Source organism: Pagrus pagrus (genome assembly GCF_965226575.1).
Source record: "Pagrus pagrus genome assembly, chromosome: 1".
Lineage (NCBI taxonomy): Eukaryota > Metazoa > Chordata > Actinopteri > Spariformes > Sparidae > Pagrus > Pagrus pagrus.
In genome coordinates, this window is record NC_140185.1 from 38,228,078 (window position 1) to 38,254,997 (window position 26,920).

At 45.8% G+C, this 26,920-nt stretch overlaps 1 protein-coding gene across 4 annotated transcripts in view; it reads left to right on the forward strand.

The window, feature by feature from the left end:
- The window catches only part of plekhg4 (pleckstrin homology domain containing, family G (with RhoGef domain) member 4), an 87,364-nt gene that overhangs the window by 43,515 nt on the left and 16,929 nt on the right, over window positions 1-26,920 (forward strand). For 3 of the 4 annotated variants that reach the window (XM_084351506.1, XM_084351507.1, XM_084351508.1), the window contains 11 exons: window positions 11,677-11,874; window positions 14,596-16,519; window positions 17,865-18,065; window positions 18,460-18,583; window positions 18,667-18,760; window positions 19,986-20,072; window positions 20,180-20,296; window positions 20,582-20,680; window positions 20,920-21,207; window positions 22,180-22,302; window positions 22,416-22,607. In XM_084351506.1, coding sequence (XP_084207632.1) covers window positions 11,677-11,874; window positions 14,596-16,519; window positions 17,865-18,065; window positions 18,460-18,583; window positions 18,667-18,760; window positions 19,986-20,072; window positions 20,180-20,296; window positions 20,582-20,680; window positions 20,920-21,207; window positions 22,180-22,302; window positions 22,416-22,607 — 3,447 coding nt within the window. The remainder of the gene's footprint in view (window positions 1-11,676; window positions 11,875-14,595; window positions 16,520-17,864; window positions 18,066-18,459; window positions 18,584-18,666; window positions 18,761-19,985; window positions 20,073-20,179; window positions 20,297-20,581; window positions 20,681-20,919; window positions 21,208-22,179; window positions 22,303-22,415; window positions 22,608-26,920) is intronic. The other variant, XM_084351509.1, reaches the window with a different exon arrangement.

Below are 26,920 nucleotides of genomic sequence, written 5' to 3' on the forward strand. Positions count from 1 at the left end.
CTACTTCAGTGTGAGGAATTTAAGCCCCGACAGATACACACACAGATAAAGTTCTGATCCGTGATTCATCTGCCAATAAATATATACTTTACATTTTCAAATTAACAAATGTGTCCTGTCAAAGATGTAACACAAAAACACCGTCCAAACATTGTATTTGTTTTATTAGAGACCTATTAGAGTATTGATTTATTTACTGCTGTAAGGATGTTTAGAGATTTTCTATAAATATAAGAAAAAAGCATCAGCAGTGACCCGGGATCAGACTTTAGTTCAGCTGTCACCTTCACACCAGGTGTGATCAGCCTTTCTTTGAGTGTCAAACGATGTCCGTCTACTGTGACTCTACATGATGAAGCTGCTGGAGAGTCTTTGTCAGGATGAAGATGGCGTCCAGCTGTGACATCAGCTCCTTGAATCACCTCAGTCTGAACTTAAAGTTGACTCCTCTCAGCTGAGAACACTGGCAGGTATTCAGGCTGTCTCACTTCTTATCTTTGAGATGATGATTTGGTCCGTTTCAGTTAAAGACTTGACGTTTGTGTCTCCTGCAGCCTGTCAGAGCCTCTCAGTGGCTGGAGATTAGCCCGGTGCTTCAGTCACAGCAGGTCCCAGAGGGCCCGAGGCATTACCTCTTCATTTCTACAGAGGACCTCAGCAGAGCGGCCTTGAACTGAAGCTTTTTGTCTGGTGCCTCCTCTGCACAGCTGGGCTCAGATTGTTGAATCAGAGTCTGTGTGAGTTCAGTGTGGCAGCCTCAAATCTAATCTGCTGTTTTAGAAACTCTGTGTCAAGGTCATCGCGCCGCTATCAGTCTCAGCTCTGTGGCGCCGACGTCTTTTTGTTCCCCTCATGGAGAGGGAGGGGGAAGTTTGTTTGTGATGGACCCCCCCTCCACCACCACCAGCTGCTGTCGGCTCTCATGAAGGTGTGAACTCCTGTGAAAACACAGCGGAGGAGGCAGAAACAAAAGGAGCACGCTGAGCTGCAGTCACACTCACAATGAGACAGTTCAGCTTCTCTCAGCCTGGACATGGACAGCGTCTTCTGTCCTCTGCCGTCTGTCTGTGTTGGACTCACAGCAGAGGGACTAGGACGAAGTGATGCATTCAGATGCACCTCGTACACTCGGTTGAATGCCCCGAAGGTTTAACATGAAAACGGTCCTATTTTTCTAGGTTACTTTCCTTACTTTAATAATCAGAAGCTGTCACGATATCGGATTATTGTGGCCAAACAAATTCAATATATAAACATGATTTATATATAGAAATTTAAAAAATGCTGGGAATCAAATCCTTAACTGTGTTCTTTCCCTCAAAATACAAGTGTATGAGCTGGAGAGAGTCTGTGACCAGACAATTACACTGAACTATGAGTGAAAAGGCAACCAGGTGATGCACAAGGCCAACATCTTCACTGGATTATTCACATGATTTAATATTAAGTTTATTATTAACACAGTATCAATATTACATTTTTTGATATCATGGTTATCGTGAATGTTGACGTTCCTATTCAGAAGTTAGCATCCTAACAGTATCCTGTTCATTTCTTCACAGGCAGGTTTTTAACCACAAATCTCCGATGTAAACATTAATATATTAAATAATGCACCAGGTTAGAGGGATTTATTTATTTATTTTAGCATTAGTTCTCTGAGGAATGCATCCCTAACCCAATCAGAACCTTGTGAATCAGAATCAAATTGATTGGTAAAAATCAGCCGAGTTATCCAGGTCCAGTCCAGGTGAGGGACGTAACGGTTCTGTAACCGAGTCCATGATACAAGTGTCCCCAGTCCCACACTCAGTCTACAGAACTCAGTCTTCATACCTTGTCTAAGGCTTTAAAGTTAAAAAGGACTCTGTGCTCTTCTTTCTCTGTGATTCTTCATAATTATCTTCAATACACGTTATATGTCCTGTCCAGTCCAGTCGGAGCAGAACTAGTGTCACCAGCTGAAAACACTGTCTGTGTGTGTGTGTGTGTGTGTGTGTGTGTGTGTGTGTGTGTGTGTGTGTGTTTGTACAGTTGTGGTCAACAGTTTCCATCCACTCATAAGGAAAATGTATATCATGATGTGTATCAGCTCTCATGTTTCTGTAATGATGAGAGGAACACAAACTACTTTGGTTTGGTTCAGTAATGAATTTGACTGTGACTGTACGTAGATGTGTTGTGTTGGTATGTGTAACTCTCCAGCTGTTAGCAGTGAAGCGTCACAGCCGGTACGCTCTGTCCTCCTGCTCCCAACATTACCCTGTTCTGTGATCGCTTCACTGCTGGGCCCTTCAGAGTAAAGGCTCACTCGTCCTGAAGCTGCTGTAGCTGTGTAGCTGTCATGCCGGCTCATTCATGGAGTGAGATAAGACCAGACAGATGAAACTTTGATCCCTGAGAGGAGAATGTCTTTAAACAAGCTGCAGCAGGTCACAGCCAATAGGCAAATAGACAACTCATTATTAGAGGAAACGTCGGGATGAAGCCAGAATTAGATGTTAAACAACCTTTTCACGCGGGACTCATGTTACCTGTGCAGCTCGTTTGATTCATGATAATTAAGAAAACAGAGCTTGTCTGTGTTCTTAATCCTGAGTGTACTCTTTCTCCTGATGTTTTTCACCCGAGGTCATCTGATGAATGAACACAGGTCAGCAGGCTGAGGTCAAACAGCTCCTGCAGACATGTTTAATGACCTTTTATCAATAATCTGCTCTGAATATTAACGTCCGTCTCATCAGAGTTCTGCTCGTGGTTCTCCTTCAGTTTGACTGTTGAACACACCATCTCTCCTCCTTCCCTGTAAAGTTTCCAGTCCAGTCTCATACTGGACCCTGATTGGCACTAAACTAGTTGTGATTCATTAGTCCTGCATGTGCTGAAGTGAGATGTAAGTCTGTTGTATCCAGTCTCTCACTTTCAGTTCATGATTTTCTGTCTGATGCAGGTTTGAGAACTCAGGCGTGTTGTAAAGTGTTGCTAACGTTAGCTTCTGAGCCAATCAGTTTTTATTTGATGAATGTGGCCACTGATGATGAAATGAAAGTGACTTGAATGGTTTTATTAAAGCTCTGGTCTACGATTTGAAAGATGTGTCATTATTATTAACATTATTTAGATGGTGGTTCTGGCCCAATAGTACCACCTACACAATGTGAAGAGTAAAAGGATCCAGATAAATCCGTTCTCTCTAGCGCCTGTAAAACTGAAAAGAAATTGACCAATAGGAGCATCCGGGCCGCATGGCTCCTATTGGATCAATTTTCCGATCCAATCCTCGCTCACTCTCCTGCTCCTGCTCACGTCTGGTCCCGACCCACTTCCGCATTTGAAACTACAAGCGACAAGAGGTTTGTTTTGCCCTGAGCAGTTCAGCTGCCTCTGCTCGCCCCACCACAAAGAGTCAAAGAGAGAAAGTGTCACTGAAAAGACACAAAGCGAGATGAGAAACAAAGAGGGCTCAAACCGAGTAAACATCGGGTCATCATCTGAACGGTGGCCAAAGGTCCGTGAAGATATGGACCCGGTGCTGATACAGCGAGTTTCTGTTGAGCAGGTAACCTTCGTCTTTATTGTGGATGTTGTGACACAGATAACTTTCATGCCGTGGCATTTGCTCGTGGCGGCTAAATGAAGCAGCAAGTGAAAAGTAAATGAAACCCTCCGCTTCACGTTTGGGTTTCATTCAACCCGGCCGGATTTATTTCTCCATAACAACCTCTCGCCCGGTCACTGCTCAGCTGTTTTGCTAACCCTCCTCCCGGTCCTGTCCGTTTGTTTTCAACGAAGCCTTTGCTGAATCAATATGATGGATTATCATAACGGCGTTACGATGTGTGTATTTGTGTCTTATCTGTCATAAACAAGAGATCACGGTTTACGGCACGTTTGTGTCGCGGTGCTGCTCAGACAGCAGCTGGGACACACACAGCTGGTCCGAGGCTCATGTAGGTTTAGTTTTCAGCCACAATGTGGAAGCGATCGTTGTGATGAAAGCTGACGGCAGCATCTGTGAGTCTCTTGGTCTCTTGCTTTCCCCTTGTTATCCCAGTACCAGAGCTAACTTAGCTGTTGATAACTAGTAACTTATTACGTAGCTGTAACGTAGCTGTAACATGCTAATGACGTTATGCTAGCTTGGCTGTGGAGCTTAGCTCTCGACATTGTAATGACTTACAAGAGTTACGTGAGTTTCAACGTGCATTGTAACAACTTTCCCTGTGAATCCGACATGGCTTGTTGCTCCTGTAGCTTGTAGCGGGAGGGGGTGTGTCGTGGGGCTCCGAGCGATGCTTTTTTCAAACCTTTCAAATCGTCGACCAGAGCTTTAATATAAAAAACAACAAAAACTAAATGACGTTGGCTGCACGGCTCCACCGTGTAACACCACCTTACCCCATCAGTCCTGGTATCTGCCCCAGGCCTCCTCACACCTCCACCCTGCTCCTCTTCACTCCCCCTGGGTTTGATGTGTAGGACAGCTGACCTCTTCTGTCACTGTGGGGGTCAAAGGTCACATCTCATGTGGGTCCCTCGCCTTTTAGAGCTCCTCCCTCCTGTGCCGTGTCACTGTGATTGGTTACTAAAAGGGTCATGACCTCCGCCTTTTGAAAACCACGACCCCTCTTACGGTTTATTTAATCACATGACTGTTGGAGACGCTTCATCAGATATCAGTGTTATAACAGAATATCTGCACATCGTGTGTATGTGAAGAGTCCAGTGACGGAGACGGTGACCCTGCTGTTTACTGCGCCCTCGTCCTCCACACCCAACAGGAACTGGTTTTTCCATCAGCAGTGAGCTGAACAGTTGGGTGGATGAATCATGGCCCTCCGGGGAGAGAGAGGCTCACACTGACTATTCATTAAAACCAGCAGAACCTGAGAGATGGGATTAGATTATCTTAAAGGCTCCATCTGGATGATTAAACAATAACCTCTGCACCAGGACACACACACACACACACACACACACACACACACAGGGTTCATTACACTGCTGTTGTGTTGTATTGTTTTATTAACATCCTGCCCTCTGATTGGCTGACAGGTGTGTGGCGCCTCTCACATATTTCTGGTTGGTTTATTAAGATATAGATTCCAGATTTAAACTCTCGTTTTCTTCAGTGATCTCCTGAAACATACTGATGATGAAACCAGACTGCAGCTTCATGTTTAGATTATTTACCGTTTGTTTCTGACTGTACTCTGCCAGAGGACGGATACATCCCCAGAGAAATGACTCGTTTAATTGAGTTCCATTCAGTCCAACTACATTTGGAAAGTCTAGAAGAGCCGTACAAATAAAATATGTAATCTTTATTCAAGTTAGCCGGGCGCTAAACTGGGAGTTAGCCGGCTCAGTCAGCAGAAGTCTGTGGTGCGCATGCTGTCTGTGAACGCAACACAGAAGATCGGAGTGATTTTCAGTGGAACGTTGAGCTTCTCAGCTTGAACGAGGCTCTGCCTCCAACACTGTGTCCAGGGTGAATATAACGTCCTTGGACTCGGTCAGTCGACTGATTCAGACTGCTACATGTTTTATTAGGTTCTTACAACAACAGAATGTGAAGCTCTGTTGGTCAGTGAAATGCACCTTGGGAAACGTAGTTGACTCCTCTCCCTCAGTTTTTATGTCCACAGGCTGTTCAGTCACCTTATCAACATAGCTCCTCCTATGTCATGACTGTAAATAAACTGCAGGTCACCATGGCAACAGCACTGCAGTGATGCTTCATGCTAATCAACAGTGGAGAGACTACAGTCTCTGAACCACCTCACCACCATTACATCCGGTTATTCTCTGTGTGCTGGAATGATTTCTGTGGTTTTCATCCTGTTGACACATGTTGACCAGGTCTGTCCGGCCTCTCCTGTCCTGGTCCACAAGACCAAAGTCATCTATGCTCATCAATACAGTATATTTCTGTTGACTTTACCTGCTCACTGTCACCTTTAACCTCGCTTTCTAACAGAAGTTATTGAAACTAAATCAGTGCTCTGTCTGAAGACACGACACAGGAAGGAAGCTTTAAATCCACTGCTTTGACCTCTGACCTCTTTATAATGTAAAGTTTGTGTTGTCAGTTACCTTGAAGAAGAACTGGAGCTGAATGAAACGTTGTTTTATCACCAGAGTCTGCTGTGTCGACGGTAATCACCTTATTATTCAGCAGACTGGGTGGCCTCACCCCTCCTCACCCTCACTCACCCCTCCTCACCCTCCTCACCCTCACTCACCCTCCTCACCCTCACTCACCCCTCCTCACCCTCTCAAACCAAGGCAGATGCAGTGGTGGTCCTCAGAGGTCTATACTGTGATTCCTACAGTTGATCCACGTTTCTTTGTTGCAGCTCACCTTATTTCCCATGTTTTTATTTTTCCGTCTCACACACCATCGAGAGCTGTTTGTGGTTCAGTTTTTTGCTCACGGGCACTTCAGCATGTACTGGGATCAAACAGCCGACCCTGTGATCAGTGGACGACCTGCTGACACACAGCTGCACCATAAAGCGTAATTAAATTAAGTTTTCTAGTGATTTTAAAAAGGAAGTGGCTTCATTGTTGTTGTTGTGACCTGTATAGTTCGTTTGATGTTCTAGTTTTAATTCAGTTCAAACAAGTTAAACTGTGTTTATCCTAAAGAGAGAATGAGCTCGTGAAACAGTTTGCTTTGTCACATACTGTACGTGTTCTGGAGAATATGAAGATGATAAATATCCTCACAAATACATAAACTGTTCACATCGGATGCTCGTACCTCCAGATGTTAGTGATACAGCTGGTTTAATTAAGCCTCTCAGCTGGCCTCAGTTAATTGGTTAATTGATGCTAACAGACCTGTTGATCTGTGTACATGTTGTTGGTTTGTTGCTATATCTGAGTTGGTTGAAGGTTCACTATCTAAGAAGTCTACATTCTACTTCTTCTTTCTCTTCTTGTCACGTGCTTCACGTCAGCAGTCCTGCCTGGTTTCAGTGTTTACATCTGTGTCACCTTCCATGACTCACTGGTCTGGATCTCATTAAACCAACAGATCTGAGTGCAGAAGGTGTTCAGATTAATTCAGAACAATCAAATACTAACTGGTCTGAACAATTGGGCTGCGTTTAAAAAAAAAAAAAAAAAAAATTATAATAATCTTCATTCACGTGCACTTGAATGCGCCATCAAAATCAGAGATCCACATGAACACAATTATTATTTTCATTTGTTGACATACGCCTCCATCTGTCATGACTAACATTTTTAACAGTGAGATGCTTTAATCTTATTAATCTCATCCATTTCTCCGCAGACAGATAAACTTTCTAATTCAATTCTTCATGTAAACATTAATATTTCTATCATGCATCACTTGAGAGAGTTCCTTGTACAGTTTACAGTTTTAGTTCGCTCAGAATATATCTCATAGTAAACATGGTGTTGTAGCTGAAGTAGCCCTAACTGAGTTGATTTTGCGTTGAATCTGATGGAATAAGGACTTTGTGGACTGGAGTGAAATGGATTCATGTGATCAGTGTTGATATCGGCTCTGTTGGACAGTACCATCGTGCTGCTGGTGTTGGCTGGCCTGCAGAGCTGCTGCTCTGGTTGTTATTGACTTAAAAGGTTACAATGATTAAGCTGCTGCAGACTGAGCGACACACTCTGTTGTGTAACACACTGTGTTTGTGTTGATATTTATTCTTGTTGTAATCCTCTTGTGTGTTTACGACATTAAATTCACCGTGAGCCAGAAGAAGCTCCGTCTTTGCTTGCGTCAACAGTTTGAACTCATGATCTGTGATGATCGGTCATCGTGCCTTTCAGCAGCACAAAAATCCCCCTGCAGCCCGCTGTCATCTGATATCCTGCTGCTAATATTGGCTTCAGCTCTACATTTGACTGCCAGTTGTTGTGTGTGAATCCTGCCCAGCTGAGTCACATCCAGAATATTCTGACTGAAGGAGAACGCTGCCGTGTTGCTGGGTGAGCAGGATGACATGAAAGGAAACTTCCAGCTGATCTCCATCAAAAGACAACAGATTCACCAAGTCTGATTTACATGTTGTGCTGTTAGCTAACGAGCTTTAGCAGTTTATCCTGCAGTCAGCTGGTGGAGATGCGTTCTGTTGTTGGTCCGTCGCTAACTGCTGCTACAACCACAATGTCTCCTTTTACAATTCTGTTCAGTAAAAATATTTGGCTGGTTAAGTTGCAGGTCTGTGTGAATTATGGTGACCAGGTATTTGTATTATTCATCATGTTAATGTAAAGAGGCTGGGCTCATATACTCCTGTGCTCACAGAAAAGGAGAGGGAGGATAAAACAGAAATAAATGGCGTCACATTAACAGTCGGACCTAAAGTCAGCGTTTAAATGTATGTCATCTTATACTCAGACTGTCGCAGAGAGCCGACTGGAGCCAGACGTTGTGTGCTGGCTGATATTTTTACCTGACCAGTCTTCACTGCCTCCAGACCAGTGGATCCAGTTACAGCCCTGTTCCTGTTCTCACAGCAGCAGACGGGGCCTCCCAGCCACTCCTGCAGGGCTTGCCGTCGCTCCCTCGGCAGTTAGCATGACATGTTGAACTTGTGTTTGACTGCACTCAAAGAAAAACGTGCTGATAAGAGGCGTGTTGGCTGCATCCGAGAGCAGCTTACAGACGGATAACAGCTGAGACACTCATGTACAGTAACATGAACATAAATATGTAGAGTAATTATAGCAGAGGAGGCCACTGTGGCTGCTGCGAATGGTCAGTGGCACTGCTCTGTGGGCCTGGTGTCAGTGGACTGGACTTTTCATGTATCTGATCTAAAACCTAAATAGGTCCTGGTCTGACCCTGAATCTGTCCGTGGTCAGAAGGAATCAGAGTGAATGTTGACATGTGGAAGTGGTTTGATGACTCTCAGTTCTTTGTGTGACTGGAATGTGATGCAGAGGTGTGGTGTTTTTAAAAACAGCTGCTGTCCGGTAACACACAAGTTCTCAGTTGTATTCTTGTTGGCGGTTGCTGTTAGAGTTTAGCATTTACTATTTAACACAAGGCTGCTTAACCCTGGACTATTTAACCCTGGACTATTTAACCCTGGGCCACAGAGAGTCCTGAGCCAGCTTCATCTTTGGTCAAAGCCGTACTGTTTGCCTGATTTTTGGGTTGGGACAGTTTGGTTATCTTAAATTATCTTATCATCAGGTACCAAAAATCCTGTTGCTTCCCACTAATCTTAATCCTGTGTTTTTGATTAGATTCCTCTGAAGACTCAGGCATGCACTTAGCCCTGGGATAAGCATACAGATACTGATTATTTAGAGTAGGGCTGGGCGATATCTCGAATATACTCGATGTATCACGGCTTGTTCTCTGTGGGATGTAGAAAATGACTATATTGTGAATATTCGAGTATACATTCAGTTGTCACGCAGTTGCTTTTAGTCGCGTGCATTGAACTACAGGTTTCTCACACTCCTTCTCGTCTCTCCGCACAGGGAGATAAAACAAGCGCACCTAGTTACGTACATCACATTCTGTTGTGCGTGCAACGTCATACGCCCGGCAGCATGTAGCAGCAGAGATCTCAGGTAGCGGCAGCAGCAGGTGCTATGACAAATGGCGGTGGTTTGGGTACAAGAGGGAGGACGTTGAACAAATAACCGTAATATGTAAAGTATGCCGCAAAAGCGTCGCCACAAAATGTGCTAGTACAACGAACTTATATCACCATTTGAGAACCCGCCCGCTAGAAAACGAAGAGTGCTTGAAACTCCGCATGAGCGCATCTCCGGCCGGTGCCATATCGAAGAAAGTGCCGAAGCAACCAGCACTGACGCAGCTGAGTCTGGCGTCAACACCATACGACAAAAATAGTCAAAAACAGAAGGAGATCCCGTCCGCAGTAACCCACCACATAGCGAAAGACATGGCCCCAGTGAGTGTGGCTGAAAAGCCCAGATTCAGAAAGCTCATCAACACACTTGACCCAAGATATAATCTACCTAGTCGCAAATATTTTGCAGAGAAAGCTCTAGCTGAGTTTTACATTAAAGTGAGAGAAGAGCTGGCCAATACATTTCATACAGAAGAAACCAAAACTAAAGCTGTGAACTTTTCATTTTCACCATTTGATTTCCTATTATGCAGCTTATTTTTATTTTACTGTTGTGTGAAATAACCTGTGTGACATCCTGCACAAAAGTGCATGTATTTCTTTTAAAATGTCCTAGTGGCATTATGCACAAAATGTGCACTTTAATTTAGTGTTATTTTGATACGTCATATTAGTTACATCATGCATTAAAGGCACTTTATTTGTTTTGAAATGCCATGATGTTTGTGCCACTGCTTAATAACTATTTAATGAATACAGTTTTGATAAGTTTGTTTAGTTGTGATTTCACCCTTTTGGCATGAATGTTTAAAATCAGCATATATTAATGCAGTATGAACAAGAATGTTTTAATGTAGACTAGGCATGGGCCGGTATGAGATTCTGACGGTATGATAACCTTAGGCAAAAATATCACGGTTTCACGGTTTCACGGTATGATTACAGCTCTAAAATGTGTATTTTGAATGTCTGTATTTAAAAACAAAAAAAGGAAAAAACATTACACGTGCTTCTCTTCTTCACCTCCTGTTAGAGAAACTAGCTGGTGTCATCCATCTTAGCAATAAAGATTAAAGAAAGAAAAAAGTTCTGGATAACTTTTTTTTTTTTACTGAGACAGATATGGTAACTATCTTAGCATGCTAGTTAGCATATCTGCCTCAGTTAAAAAAAAAAAAGTTACTATCAGAGATATAGAAAAGATAAGATATGGTAACTACCATCTGCCTCAGTAACAAGCTCATTTCACTAATGTCAGATGCTAATGCGCTCGTTCATTTCAAGACAACATTAACTTTACCTTGAATTTAGCATACAGCGACGGGTGGTGCTCCCGTAGATGCACTATCATATTCGATGTATTGCCTCCTCGGGCTGCCACTGTCCGCAAGCACGTTTTGCACGGACGACCTTCTTCCTCCGAGCCGTGGCCGTCTGGCTTTTTACGGTAGCCGAAGTATTCCCATACAGCCGACTTGGTCCTTTTAGACGGGGGGAAAGTTCGGGGGGCTCGCCTCCTTCAGCCATCATACTGCCTGCAGAGCTGCCTGTTTGTCACTCACAGCAACCGCAGGTGCTCGGGAGGGAGGGCACTTTACGCTGCAGCTGCACGCGGCGTGAAGGACCTCTACTTTCTCTCTGACGAGACGTCACATTAAAAAAGAAATGCTCATACCGCAGGAACGGTATGACGGAAAGTTTTAGTGGTTTTGAAACCGTGACTTTTTCATACCGTGGTATACCTTGAAACTGGTAACCGGCCCATGCCTAATGTAGACACGTAGAATCATCATACTGGCATGATTGTATGTATCAAAGTGTTAATTCAAGGCTAAGGCCAAATATCGAGATATATATCGTGTATGGTGACATGGCCTAAAAATATCGGGATATTAGTAAAAGGCCATATCGCCCAGCCCTAATTTAGAGTTAAGTGTGAAATAAGTCATAGTAGGAGCTTAGCTAAGAGCCAAGTGTACGTAAAAAGTTGTGTTTGTAATATAAACTAAATCAAGAGTGCATTGAAGCTACAAGCAGTTATAGTTTGACCCTCGTCCTCCTTCGTTCTCTCAGGACTCTGAATCTTTGGACCGCTGCATCCAGACGGCTCTGTCAGCCCTCTACCCGCCATTCCAGGCCACATCCCAGACTGTCCTCTGTCAGGTCCTCAACGTGGTGGAGAGCTGCTACAGAGGAGACGGTCTTCGCTACCTGATCCACTTCCTGTTGCCTGCAAAGCAGTTCTTAGTAAACCTCCAACAAGATGCCTGTGTGAGTATATCTGTCTGTTTTTAGTGTATGTAGGGGCTGTAAAGGTAACGTTCACCCAGTCTTTAGGAGCTAGGGGCTAACGTCCTGTCAGTGGAGGCTACCGTCCTGTCAGTGGAGGCTAACATCCTGTCAGTGGAGGCTACCGTCCTGTCAGTGGAGGCTACCGTCCTGTCAGTGGAGGCTACCGTCCTGTCAGTGGAGGCTACCGCTACTGTCAGTGGAGGCTACTGTCCTGTCAGTGGAGGCTACTGCTACTGTCAGTGGAGGCTACTGTCCTGTCAGTGGAGGCTACTGTCCTGTCAGTGGAGGCTACTGTCCTGTCAGTGGAGGCTACTGTCCTGTCAGTGGAGGCTACTGCTACTGTCAGTGGAGGCTACCGTCCTGTCAGTGGAGGCTACCGCTACTGTCAGTGGAGGCTACTGTCCTGTCAGTGGAGGCTACTGTCCTGTCAGTGGAGGCTACTGCTACTGTCAGTGGAGGCTACTGCTACTGTCAGTGGAGGCTACTGTCCTGTCAGTGGAGGCTACTGTCCTGTCAGTGGAGGCTACTGTCCTGTCAGTGGAGGCTACTGTCCTGTCAGTGGAGGCTACTGTCCTGTCAGTAGAGGCTACTGCTACTGTCAGTGGAGGCTACTGTCCTGTCAGTGGAGGCTACTGCTACTGTCAGTGGAGGCTACTGCTACTGTCAGTGGAGGCTACCGTCCTGTCAGTGGAGGCTACTGCTACTGTCAGTGGAGGCTACCGTCCTGTCAGTGGAGGCTACCGTCCTGTCAGTGGAGGCTACTGCTACTGTCAGTGGAGGCTACCGTCCTGTCAGTGGAGGCTACTGCTACTGTCAGTGGAGGCTACCGTCCTGTCAGTGGAGGCTACTGCTACTGTCAGGGGAGGCTACTGCTACTGTCAGTGGAGGCTACCGTCCTGTCAGTGGAGGCTACCGCTACTGTCAGTGGAGGCTACCGTCCTGTCAGTGGAGGCTACCGTCCTGTCAGTGGAGGCTACCGTCCTGTCAGTGGAGGCTACTGCTACTGTCAGTGGAGGCTACTGCTACTGTCAGTGGAGGCTACTGCTACTGTCAGTGGAGGCTACCGTCCTGTCAGTGGAGGCTACTGTCCTGTCAGTGGAGGCTACTGCTACTGTCAGTGGAGGCTACCGTCCTGTCAGTGGAGGCTACTGCTACTGTCAGTGGAGGCTACCGTCCTGTCAGTGGAGGCTACCGTCCTGTCAGTGGAGGCTACTGCTACTGTCAGTGGAGGCTACCGTCCTGTCAGTGGAGGCTACTGCTACTGTCAGTGGAGGCTACCGTCCTGTCAGTGGAGGCTACTGCTACTGTCAGTGGAGGCTACCGTCCTGTCAGTGGAGGCTACTGCTACTGTCAGTGGAGGCTACCGTCCTGTCAGTGGAGGCTACTGCTACTGTCAGTGGAGGCTACCGTCCTGTCAGTGGAGGCTACTGCTACTGTCAGTGGAGGCTACTGCTACTGTCAGGGGAGGCTACTGCTACTGTCAGTGGAGGCTACCGTCCTGTCAGTGGAGGCTACTGCTACTGTCAGTGGAGGCTACCGTCCTGTCAGTGGAGGCTACTGCTACTGTCAGTGGAGGCTACCGTCCTGTCAGTGGAGGCTACCGTCCTGTCAGTGGAGGCTACTGCTACTGTCAGTGGAGGCTACTGCTACTGTCAGTGGAGGCTACCGTCCTGTCAGTGGAGGCTACCGTCCTGTCAGTGGAGGCTACTGCTACTGTCAGTGGAGGCTACCGTCCTGTCAGTGGAGGCTACTGCTACTGTCAGTGGAGGCTACCGTCCTGTCAGTGGAGGCTACTGCTACTGTCAGTGGAGGCTACCGTCCTGTCAGTGGAGGCTACTGCTACTGTCAGTGGAGGCTACCATGAAGCATTTGAAGTCAGTCAGTCTGTGTCTGTGGAGGAGCCAGGTGAAGGATCGCTGCTATAGGATGAGTTTGGTACAAACTGTTTGGATATGACGCATTGTTTTGATGAACGTTTACTGTGACTGTCACCACCCAGTAGATCCTCAGCCAACTGAGTGAAACAACAAGAGCTCTCTGTATGTTTTGCGTCATGCTTCAGCAGTCGGATATGATGGAGGAGGACAGAACAATCAAGAGGCTGTGATTCAGGAGATTATCAGTGGATATGAGTCAGTCTTCACTCTGATGAATTTACTCTCTCTCACTCTCTCCGGTCATGTCTGTTCTTGCCTGTTGAATACCGCGTGCTGGTTGGCTCATGTCTCGTGTTTAGTTAGGGTGACTCTGTGGGATCGTCACTCACCTGCCTGTTGCTGGGCGTGGCCCCGCCCACATCAGACAGAGGCGATGCTGTTCAGCACAAAGTCGGGGGGAAAACTGAAAAGTGTGTTTGGTGTGTTGATGTGTTTATGATTTTTGATGTGTTTAAAGTGAACAGATGTTTGATTGTGGACAAACTATGTTTGTTAATAAAACCATTTAAAAACGCTTTGCTGCTGGTGGTGCTTGGGTGATGGGAAGAGGGGAGTCTCACTTTCATGTTGCGCCAGGGTTTCCCCAAGGCCCTGGTCGTAACAGTCCACAAACATGTGATGCATTGTGTTTGACTGGATACAGCTGTGACCACAGCTGGACAAGCTTCAGAGTTGATATTTGGTTGTTGAGGCATCTAAAACACAAGTGTTACTGTATAACCTACTAATAGATATATTCTCCTCTCCTCCTCCTCCTCCTCAGTTGCAGTACTGTGGTTTCTTGTTTCGTCATGAAGGCTGGCCTCTGTGTGTCCATGAGAAGGTAGTGGTTCAGCTCTGTCCGTTGGACCAGCGCCTCCTCCGTCCAGGAGACTTCTACCTGGTGGTTTCTCCTCCTGCAGCTGCTCCTCCTCCTTCTCGAGCACACGGCGCCTCCTGCAGGAGCACTGTTAGCTCCTTCCCCCGCCTGCTCCTGTGCAGCGTGTCAGCCGACAGCCATCATGTGGAGCAGCAGGAGGTGCAGGAGATAGCCCTGCGGTCCCTCTTCAGCATGGCCTGGTTGGACTCTGTCAACAGGGAGAGGGAGCAGCGAGGAGCGTCCCGACTGGAGCGCTGCCTCCTCTCTGCCCATGGAGACGTCTTCAGGGTCCCCTGGGAGGACCTGGTCTACCCACAATTCATCAGCCGGCGCCGCACCTCCCTGCAGGAGGACAAGGAGTTGTCCGTTAAGGATGGAAATATGTTGATTAATAGAAGCACCTCAGGACAAAATGCAGAGCTCCTCCCATCATCTTCAAAAACTGACCAATCACCAGCGAGCAGCGAGGACTCGGAGGGCGAGTACGTGGAGCTGACGGAGCTCCCGCTGCCTCGCTTCTCCCCACAGAAAGGCTCCTTAACCCAGTCCATCAGCCTGCAGCACCGAGCCAGGACTGGCACACACACCACGACACACACACCTCACAACACTGCTGCTCCAACACACACCACGACACACACACACCACAACACTACTGCTCCAACACACACCACGACACACACACCTCACAACACTACTGCTCCAACACACACCACGACACACACACCTCACAACACTACTGCTCCAACACACACTCACACCGTCAGTACCACACACTCCTCCTGGCCCTGTATGGAGGTCAGTTCTCACACTGGGCGTTGCTCCAGCCTCATCCAGGAGAACCTCAATCGGGACTCCTGTGTACCTGTCATCCTTACCCCCATCTCCTCCACCTCCACCACCACCTCCTCCTCCTCCTCTGCTCCACCTGAAGTGGTGGGAACCTCCAGCTGTCAGATTGAGCGCTGGACGTCACAGGAGCAAATAGAAGGTACTGATTCAGGCAGGAGTGTGAAGCTAAACACTAACCAGGCAAACTACACAGAACAGAGGGGGGAGGAGGAAGTTGAGCGAGGAAAACGGGGGGAGATGGAGAGAGAGAGGGAGGAGGGAGAGGTAATGGAGAGACAGATGGATATGGTAGCATCAGTTGATGAAGGTGAAGAGAGGGAAGAACAGCTGGAGGACACAGAGTTTAGAAGAGATGAAGATTTACTGCTACACACACACACTGCTGAAGAGGGAGGAGAAAGGAAGGAGGAAGAGGAGAAGAAAGGGGAGTTGGACGAGGGAGACGGTGAGTTAGAGGAGGATGGAGCAGAAGAGGTGGAGGTAGAAGAGGAGGTTCAGGTTATAGTTGTGCAGCAGAGGCAAGAAAGAAGGCAGGAGGAGCAAGTGATGACAGAAGAGAGAGGAGGAGGAGGAGAAGAGAGAGAAGGAGAGAGAGGAGGAGGAGGAGAAGAGAGAGAAGGAGAGAGAGGAGGAGGAGGAGAAGAGAGAGAAGGAGAGAGAGGAGAACAAATACACAGAGATGAGAAAGCAGACTTATGTTTGAACACACACTCGGAGGACTCTTATTCTGAAAACCGCACACTACAAATGCACTCTGAGGACTCTTATTCTGAAAACCAGACTCTACAAAAACACTCTGAACACACACACACTGAAGAGTCCAACACAGCAGCGATGGATCCTGACTCACTTTGGACTGAACAGTCTGAAAATGGGCCACAAAAACAGGAGGAGAAGAAGGAGGAAGAGAAGGAGGAAGAGGAGAGCAGCTGTGAGGAGGTTGGTGGAGGAAGAACTGCAGAGCTTCAGACTGAAGGTACAGAACCTGTTTCTCCTCCTCAATCTCTTTTTCCCTCCTGCTTTTCATCCCACAAACCATCAGACTCTTTCTCTCCTCGTGCATCTCCTCCTCCTCCTCCTCTGATTGGCTGAATTAGTCCTCCTCATCCTTCCCTCATACCTTCCTCCTCACCTCTCTCCTCAGTATAAACTCACACTTCACCTCCTGTTCTAACTCTAACACACTTCCTGTTTGGATGGAGATGATGTAGAGCTGACAGGAGCAGATGTAGCGAGCTAACAGGCTAGTTGATGAACTGGTTATAATGGAGTAGTTTCTGGGACCAGCGCTTCATATGTGGACAGTAGAATTGTTCAAATTATAATGCTGACGATTTGATACGAGTTGAAACTGGTTTAAAGTTGATCTGGAACTGTTGTCATAGCAACAAGTCCTTAAACTCCAAGCTGATCAGGGCTGAGAAGTTTTACTGGGTTAGATCAGTATAGTTCAGATGCTCTCATGTCTTACACTGAGAATAAGAGTGTTGATATGAATTAGATTTTACGTGAGAAGATGACGGTCCTCATGAAGAGTGATTTAAATATATAAAAGACTGAATCTACAACAAAAAGCAGTTTAAAAGACTTGAACTCAACTCGACCTCACAGTAAACCTGAGAATAAAGTGTTAACAGAGCTGTGACTCCAGGCTGCAGCAGCAGGTTTTCCACAGTCAGTGTGCTGTTAAATTTAGAGGAAAGGCAACAACCATCATGACTTAGAGAACAGAACATCTCTTCCCTCCAGCTGTTTACAACACACTCAGACACTTTTCACTGAATGCTCCTTTAAATCCTAAAGACTTGATGTTCAGTGTAGCTCAGCAGCTGCTGTCAGTAAAGATGATTTGATTCAATAAAGTCCAGTGTCGCCCCTGCAGAACTCCTTCAGAGTATTTGTTGTTACTCACATTCTGAAGAAGGTGTGCAGGGTCCAAAACATGAGATTGATTTACGGTAAATGTAACGTATAAATCTGTACATTATATTGATGCTGAGCTCCTCTGAGGCTCCTGCAGAAGTAATGAAGACTTTTCTTAACCTCTTAAAATCTCATCAAAATAATCTTCATGAGCAATAAAAAGTAATTATTGTAAAGAATAAATCATGATGTAAAAAATGCAGCTGGAGCACAAATTCATTCTTGGTCCAGTGTGATGTGTTCAGGGTCAGTGTGACTGTCTGCTTCTTAAAGGCTGTTTGAGGGTCCAGGGTTCATGTCTGTGTTCTGTCCCAGTGAAGGTCCTCACAGGTTCAGTGTAAAAACTCAAATGTGTGTAGACATGTCAGTCAGTGTGTGTTTGTGTCATCTGTCCATAGGTCTCAGCAGTCAGTCACATGTCAGTGTGTCTACTGGTCCCAGTCCAACAGAACCAGAGCCACCAGCAGCCTCTCCACAGCTGGACCAGTCAGCTGCTCCCACAGTCCAGCCACTGCTCACCAGGCCCTCTCAACCCCACCACTCCCAGCAGTCCAGCTTCTACAGTGTGCTGCTGAGATCTGGAGCTCTCTGTCTGCCAGGTGAGAACAACACAACCCTCCTGTGGACCTCACCTGAACCAGGACCAACTTTAAAGAGAGGTCAACGACTTCTGTAATGAAGCTAGACGTGGTCGTCTGACTCTGACAGAATGACTGACAGGAACATTACACACAGACAAACATGTCAAATACAGTTTGTTCTGGTCCGTTTCCTCACAGCAGTTATTTTACGCTTGTGTTTACTTTGTATTTAAAGATATCAAATCAAAAACATTATTATCACAAAGCGAAACAAACTGAGTCAGTGAAGGAGGATCAGACCAGTGACCCTCAAGCTGAAAACTGTCTCCAGTTAACAGTAAAATATGGAGTTGGACTGTGAGTTGATGCATTCACTGACATCAGTAAACTCATCCTGGCTCTGTGTCTGTAGGATCCAGAGACCGGAACGGTCGAGCTCTGCTGACCGTCTGTACCTGGAACTCTGTGTGGTCGAACCCCGACTGTGACAGCGCCGAGCTGCTACGCCTCCTCCTCTACTACACCTCCACCCTCAGGTAAGAGCCCCACCTGCTTCACAGCTCTAACCCCCATCAGTGTAGAGTTAGACATCTCTGACATCACTTCCTGTGTGGAACAGGAAGGAGGTGCAAGCGTTGGGGCTGACGGTGCTGGTGGACGCCCGCAGAGCTGCTCTTGCTGCCGCCCTGTTCTCCGCCCTCAGGTCCCTGCAGGTGAGTCTGAAACGACACCGGGAACATGAATAACTCCAGTAAGTTATTTAGGTTTTTAAACAGAGTGACCACAGAAGAATTATGCAAATAAACCACAATAACAAAGGATCCATTCATTTCTATCTCCTTCATTTCTGGGTGTGACTGTCAAATAATTGACTTTCTTAAGATATGAGCAGTGACGGGAGACGCTGCGAGAGGCGTCTGATGAATATTAACTGTGATTCTGACTTATAACCAAGCTCCTCCTACTGTGTGTGGAGTGAGTTTTAGATGACTGTCCTTGAGAAAACTTGCTGCTGTGGTACTAAATATATTCACGTCTTTGCTGGTGACTGTCCAGGACTTTACTTTGTCAGATCGATGGATGATTAAAACTTTGTGGACTATTCACACAATCAATGAGATTAATCGGCGGAGGAGATGATGAGAAAAAAGCCAGTTTTAGTTAAAACTCATAAAACCAGTGAACATGACACCAGTCGCAGGTCCACCACACCACTGAGTTCTGTGGCCTCACACACACGTGTGTTCTGATCGGTCCCTGACCAGCAGAGGGCGACAGTTATACAAACTGGTGATGAGCAGAAAACTTTTCAGTGATCAAATTAAATTCTGCCTGTTGAATCAGAACAGTCTGTACTGTTGGATAAATGGACCACATTCAGGGCGTACTGATCCAACACTACCTGACCTTTACCTGTATTTACAGGTGAAACTGTCACACTTCAGTGAAGTCAGACTGGTTATGTTGTCACAGACCTGACAGCCTCCAGACAGACGCATTAAACTTTAGATTACACTTTATTTTAACCTGTAACATCAGAGTTCTTCAAGAAGAAATTATCCAAATTCTTAAGGATTCAGTTTAAACACTTGGACCAAGTTGGATGAGAAAATATCTGAAATGTAAACTCTGATAAATGAAACCTCAGATCGTTTTCATCCTGTCAAAACTTAGACTAAACACCTCGAACATGTCTAAATGTTTCAGCTCTGGACCTTTGAGGTGGTTGAAGTGTTGATTGATGAATGAATGAACGAATAACTGATGATGAAAGCTGAGATTATACAGATGATTAAAAAATAAAAGATGTAACTCAGAATATTTAAATGTGTCCTGTAGCAGCTGTACATCCTGGTGTGATTACCCTGTGCTGTTTACCTGCTCTCACCTGTACTGGGGGGTGTGTGTGTGTGTGCGTGTGTGCGTGTGTGTGCACAGGAGGACACACCAGGCTCGGTCCACACTGTGTTCCTGCTGGTCAACAAGGACTCGTCTCTACGTCTGGACAAACCTGCAGCCATACAGGTAACACCTGACACCGGGTCCCTCTCTGGTTACCTGTAATCCAGATTACACACACCATGATGTTTAGAGCAGCTGACTGAAGGAGACTGACTGTACCTGGTTTGCAGGTGGAGGTGTTGAGCTCTCTGAAGTCTGTTCAGAAGCAGGTGGAGCTGCAGCAGCTTCCTGCAGAGTTTGGAGGATCTTTGAGCTTCAGTCAGAGCAGCTGGCTCTACTTCAGATCGGTCAGTACCACACACACACACACACATTCAGGCTGTGATAGGCTGGTCACAGGTAGCCTCACCTGTGTGGCCCCTCACAGACCCTAAAGCAGCTCCTCTGTTTCCATTTCAGTGTTTGTATCTGGTACACAGTAAAATCACTTAATGCAGCTTTGAAGAAAAAACAGGTGATGGAGACAAATAAATGTTTGTCTTTAAGCTTTAATAAGTTTAATTTCTGCAGACTTGTCACCTGAGGAAAGTGTTTAATACCCACGACTGATAGTGTTGTCTTTGTTTGATCAGAGAGTGGAGCAGCTGACCAATCAGTGTGAGAACGTCATCAAGCTGCTGAAGAAAACCATCAACATCCTGCACTCCACACCGCTCCCTGCTGCAGCTCAGGTAGCACACGCACACACACACACACACACACACACACACACACACACACACACACACACACACACACACACACTTCTTCTTCTGTGGTTCAGACCGACTGAACCAAACTGATATGATGATGATATTATTATTATTATTATTATTATTAGTTATATTCCTCAGCTCCAACATCCTGTACGACGTTGTGTTCACTGACCCCAGAGAACTCAGGAGATCAAACCCCTCCCTCTCTTTCCCAGGATGCCCAGCTGCTGTTGTCCAGGTACAAGGCGGTTATGCGTAGCATTCTTGAAGACAGCCGATTGGTACAGTTGCAGCAGGAGGGCGGAGCCTCTCTGTCGTGGCTCCGCAGAGAGGAGAGCAGCGTGGGTGTGAGTGAAGACCAGCGGGCGGCGGTGGAGGCGGTGTCGACTCTGTACGAGGAGGTGGACGAGCTGCTGCACCGCCTGGTGACTCTGTCCAACTCCAGGACTCAGCAGCTCAACTTCATCCTGGAGTTCAGAAGCCTGGAGCAGGGCTTCAGTGAGGTCAGTCTGAGCACGCTCAGTCCGAGGCATCGGACAGTTTCACACATTATCATTGAGGAGGCTGCGTTAACAAGTCACTCGTGTGAGGACATCGTGGAAATTCAGTGTTTTTATGATCTGCAGTAAAATCTTACATCATTCAATCCTTACTCTGTACTGAGTGTGGTTGCATACCGATGTTGACGATAATCGTGATATTTAAAAATGAAATTGTTTATAGAACGCATGATGATATCACGTTGATATTTCAGTGCCTCTTAACTCATTTTGTGAAACTCTCACTTTGTGATTGTAGATGGTCGTTATTCACCTTAACACTGTTCATCACCGCCATAAAACACAAAAGTGTCATTGTTCCTTTTATACAATATTTACAGACTCTCTCCAACTACTAACACTTTTATTTTGAGTGTAAATCATTTTTCAAAACAGACAGTGAACAAAGTTAAAGCTGACCTTGACTGAGCTTTTTTCCCTCACATTTTCTACAGACATCGTGATGATAATATCGTTATCATGAGTTCTTCAGGCCACGATAATCGTGTAGGGACAATCTGATATGGTGACAGCGCTACTCAGACGTGTGTGGTCACACTGTCAGTTCATCCTCCAGTTTTAACATTATAGTAACATTATTGTCATGTTAATGTGATGATTCAGATGTTTAATCTCATGTGTCTGTACGTGTTCTGTGTTAGATTCATGGTCAGCAGCTGCTGTTATCAGACAGTTTACAGAGTGACAGGAAACATGCAGAGGATCAGATGTTACTGAAGACCAAGTGTCTTCAGATGTCCATCAAACAAACAGGAACATGAACGTAACTCTGTGTGTGTGTCTGTGTCTGTCTGTGTCTGTCTGTGTGTGTCTCTGTGTCTGTGTGTGTCTCTGTGTCTGTGTGTGTCTGTGTGTGTCTCTGTGTCTGTGTGTGTCTCTGTGTGTCTCTGTGTCTGTGTGTGTGTCTGTATGTAGGTGAGGTCGTGGCTGGAGGATGTCGGGGAGCTTCGTCTGAGGAGTCTGAATGAACCGGAGGATTCTCTGGAGCTGCTGAACAAAAAGCAACAAGACTTCAAAGATTTCCACACGACTGCATATGTACGACACACTCACACTCACTGTCACACTCTCACACACACACACACACACACTCACACTCTCTCAGGTGACCCCTCAGATGTTTACCGCCCTTCTTCTTCTCTTCTCTGGAGGATCACTGTAGACGAGGTGAGGAGTTGTTGGCTCGTCTGGAGCGTTGGGGCGACATGTCGTCAGCTGACCTCCATGACTACGAGGTCAAAGTTCACTCTTTCTGGGCTCAGCTTCAGGATTTCTCCCAGCGGGCCAAGACCACGGGCCAGAACATTGAGCGGGCCGTCGGACTGTACCGCTTCTTAGACCAGGTATAGTACTTTTCATTCTGAAGCCTTTAGTGGCTGCTGTTTTTACTCTGTATTCATTTTGAATTCAAACATCAACTTTTGTCAAATATATTTTGAACTGATGGGCTTTTAAAGTTTCTAAAGGTGCCAAATAAGTGCAGTGAATGAAATCCAGCCTCATGGGGTGACACGCTCACATCAGAATCATGTTGAGGTCCGTCTTCACACCAGAGGAGGCTGGAAATCACTTAGTTTTAACCTTCAGTGTTCACATTCAAACCTGTAGGCTGGTTTTCACAAGTCTGCTGGACACGGAAATGATGATACCAGACATGTGATACTGATCGATCCCTATGGATCCTGGTGGATCATTACTGGATCCTGGTGGAACTTTACTGGATCCTGGTGGATCTTTACTGGATCCTGGTGGATCATTTCTGGATCCTGGTGGATTCTGATGGATCCTCCAGGATCAGAGCAGCTGCTTTCTTCTGTCTGTGTGATGAAGCTTTGACTCATCTAGGGCTGCCCCCGACTAAGGATTTTCTTGGTCGACCAGTGGTCGTCATTTAGAGCGATTAGTCGACTAATCGCCGCATATATATATATATATATATATATATATATATATATATATTAGGGGTGGGGGAAAAAATCGATTCACATAAGAATCGCGATTCTAATCATCCACGATTCTGAATCGATTCATAAACTTCAAAAATCGATTTATTTTTTTTCTATTTTGAAAAATCACACAAAACACCAATTTGTGTGATTTGTGTACAGTTTATTTTTGTAACTTCTGGGAGAAAAAGGCAGCTGGCCTAAGCTTTTATTTAGGCAATTTTGTTTATGCAAGTTATTTCTTGTACAGTAAGTTTTTATTTGTTTAGCGTGAATAAATGTTGCCTTTTTTTAATGTTTGCCTTTGTGTGATTACATCATTGGAATCAGTTTGTTTAAAAATCACATTATCTTTTACAAACTATTGTTTTGATGCCATAATTTGCCTTAACACACTATGCACTGTATCAATTTTTTTAATCGAGAATTGGTTGAATCGAGAATCGATTCTGAATCGAATCGTGACCCTGAGAATCGGAATCGAATCGAATCGTGATACACCCAAAGATTCACACCCCTAATAAATATATTTATATATTAGGGCCCGACTGATTTATCGGCGAGCCGATTAAATCGGCCGATTATAGCCTGTTTGAGACTAATCGGTAATCGGCCAAAACTCGCCGTTTGTCGCCGATATTTTCAGAAATAAAATGCAGGGAATAAGACTTGGTTTTACTTTGAAAATGGCGAGTAGGCGAGTAGTGAAAACGCTTTTCTGGTCCAAGTGTGATTCATGATAAATCCGTGGTATATTACTGAGACGATCAGTCGGTCTTCCTGTCGGCGTGAAGAGCAGTAGCTCATGGTGCCTTGTTGTAGCCTAATGTTGGATGGTTGTCATGTTAATATGCTGCTTGACTCAGCAATAAAAAAGGATTTCAAATTATTTTTCTGCCTTTAATTCTCTGTAGAAGTGTCTGAAAGGCTCAAAAGCAGCCATTTGTTAAAAGAAAAAAAGTAAATATGTAGATATATTACTTAAATTAATAAAATTTTAAAACTTTATAAAAAATCGGCCGATTAATCGGTTATCGGATTTTTTCCCCCTAATAATCGGTATCAGCATCGGCCCCAAAAAATCCATATCGGTCGGGCCCTAATATATATATATATATATATATATATATATATAGACCCATCTCCTCCTCCTCCTCCTCTTCAGATCGTCCTGCCTGCAGTGAAACTGACAGCTTGTATTGAGGCCAGGAGGGGAGGCGGGTGAGGAGGGGGGAGAAAGTGTCAATATTGTTTTGCATACTGGACTCTGCCTGTTTTAGAGGGGTGATGGTCTTTGTCCACATGACCTGCTACTGTAGGAGGGAGGGGTGTGAGTGTGTGTGTGTGTGTGTGTGAGTGTGAATCTGCTTGTTTCCTGATGTGGATGTTGTGATGATCTATAGATGTTAAGTGAAATCAACAGAAGTTGTTTATTTAAGAATAAACATACTTGCAGGTTTAAATACAGATGAATCATCTTCGTCACACTGACACACATTCATTAAAATGTCCTCGTTATGACCTGTACAGCTGAAGGAACAACAGTCCTTCTTACATGTGGAACAGCTCTGATGGACCTCGAGCTCCATCACACAGAAGCGCGTGGCCAGTAAACCCGTTGTCGTCCTGTGGTGCAGCACACCAGGTTGCTGCTGCTCTCCTGCACTGACACTGACTTCCTACCAGTGGTTAAATACGTTCAACCTTTGAGTCGCACGGCTCTTCCCATTAATTACTTCTGATGTCCCGATGAGCATGCAGCCTGGCTCCACTGCTGCTCCACGCTGTTTTGTCCAAATCACACTTTTCCAAGGTGTTTTTAAAGTGACTGCACCTGTAGCAACGAGTCTCTGTGTGATCTGGTCTAAATCGATGAATACAGACTACCGCCACCTGCTGGTATGGAGAGGTATTTCCTCTCACGCAGGAGCTGAACGTGCGCCTGGTTGTCCATCGGCTGTCGTTTTTGTGGTGTGTTCTAGTGCAGCTTTTGATTTCTGAACCAGGAGAAGATGTTTACACCCATACTCCTGTGTGTGTGTGTGTGTGTGTGTGTGTGTGTGTGTGTGTGTGTGTGTGTGTGCGTGTGTGTGTGTGTGTGCGTGCAGTGAAGTGACTGTAGTTTATTGTGAAGTTTCCACTCTGATACACTGAGCGGCTGATATATTGACCTGACACGCACACACACACACACACACACACACAGTCACAGCATGATACTCTGCACGTCCCCACATTTGGATGAGTCAGGACCAAAAGAGTCCTGAAGGAAAAGTTTCAGTTCCAACATGACACATGCATGTGTAACTGTGTGTGTGTGTGTGTGTGTGTGTGTAGTCCAGGTATCACTCCGGTGCCAAGTTTTCCCTCCTTCCCCCTTTCACTCCCTTCACAAAGTCTTTGTTGCCGTGGCGACCCCCCTTCCCCCTCCTCCTGGGACCGCCCATCTGCCATTCAGCCTGTGAATTGTGTGTGTGTGTGTGTGTGTGTGTGTGTGTGTGTGTGTGGTCGAGACTGCTGTTCTCTTCTTCCTTCAGTCTGACTGCAGAGCTTCAGCAGAACACACCGAGGTACGACACACATTTTACTCACATTTACACACACACAGACACACACTCTTCAGGTGTGTTGTGAAGGAGTGCAGCTTTAACAGTGAACAGTTGTGTAGTCAGTGTGTTTGTATGTGTTTGTTGCAGTTGTTGAGCTGCTTGATGTTAAGTTGGCGTCAGTTTTGTCTCGTTTGATTTGAAGGCTACTTCACTCCTCTCTCGCTGTGTGTGTGTGTGTGTGTGTGTGTGTGTGTGTGTGTGTGTGTGTGTGTGTGTGTGTGTGAGATTTTGTGTTTGCTGCATTATGGTCATTTTCCTGCCTCAGAGTTAACAGGCTCTAGGGAGGCTAACAGGCTTTAGCTTCTGTTCATGTGTTGGTGAGTGGCTGGAGCTGTTTGTTTTTACTTTGAGTTTTAAGTGTCAGCAGTGAAGACACTTTGGTTCAGTGAGGACACAGTGAAGACACTTTGGTTCAGTGAGGACACAGTGAAGACACTTTGGTTCAGTGAGGACACAGTGAAGACACTTTGGTTCAGTGAGGACACAGTGAAGACAGTTTGGTTCAGTGAGGACAGTTCAGAGGTGAGTTTTCAGTGTGCATGTGTGTGTAGAGTTTCTGTCCTGATGTCCCTCCATCATTGTGGATTCAGGACAGACAGTCTTGATTACGTGGAGGGGTAGCTCAGCCCTCCTTGTGGGGATGGAGTATCAGCTGATTGGCTGTAGTGGAGTGTAGTGGGCAGGCTGGAGTGTTTGGTTAGTGGTGCAGTGGCAGAGCTTCTTATAAACTGTCCCCTCCTGTTTAAAGTAGTTCCTCTACCAAACTCAGACGTGTCTGACAGTGTGATGTACTGTGTTGTACTACTTGTTGTTGTATTGAAGCTCTCTGATGTTTCAACCACAGACTCCATGTTTTCTTCATGTCTGCTGCATCAGTTTAGACACATCTCTTCAGAAAATCAGCCCATCAGATTTAAATCGTTGGACTCTTGAAGATCTCTGCTGGAATTCCAAGTGTTCTGAGTTTGAGTGAAGCTTGTAGACATGAGCAGCAGGTTGTATCATCGTGCTTTGTGTTGAATGATCTCTGGTTGTTTTGAGGCTCAGCTGATGCGAGCTGTCACCTCAGGACATGGAGTTCTGTTCATCCTGCTCCAGAAA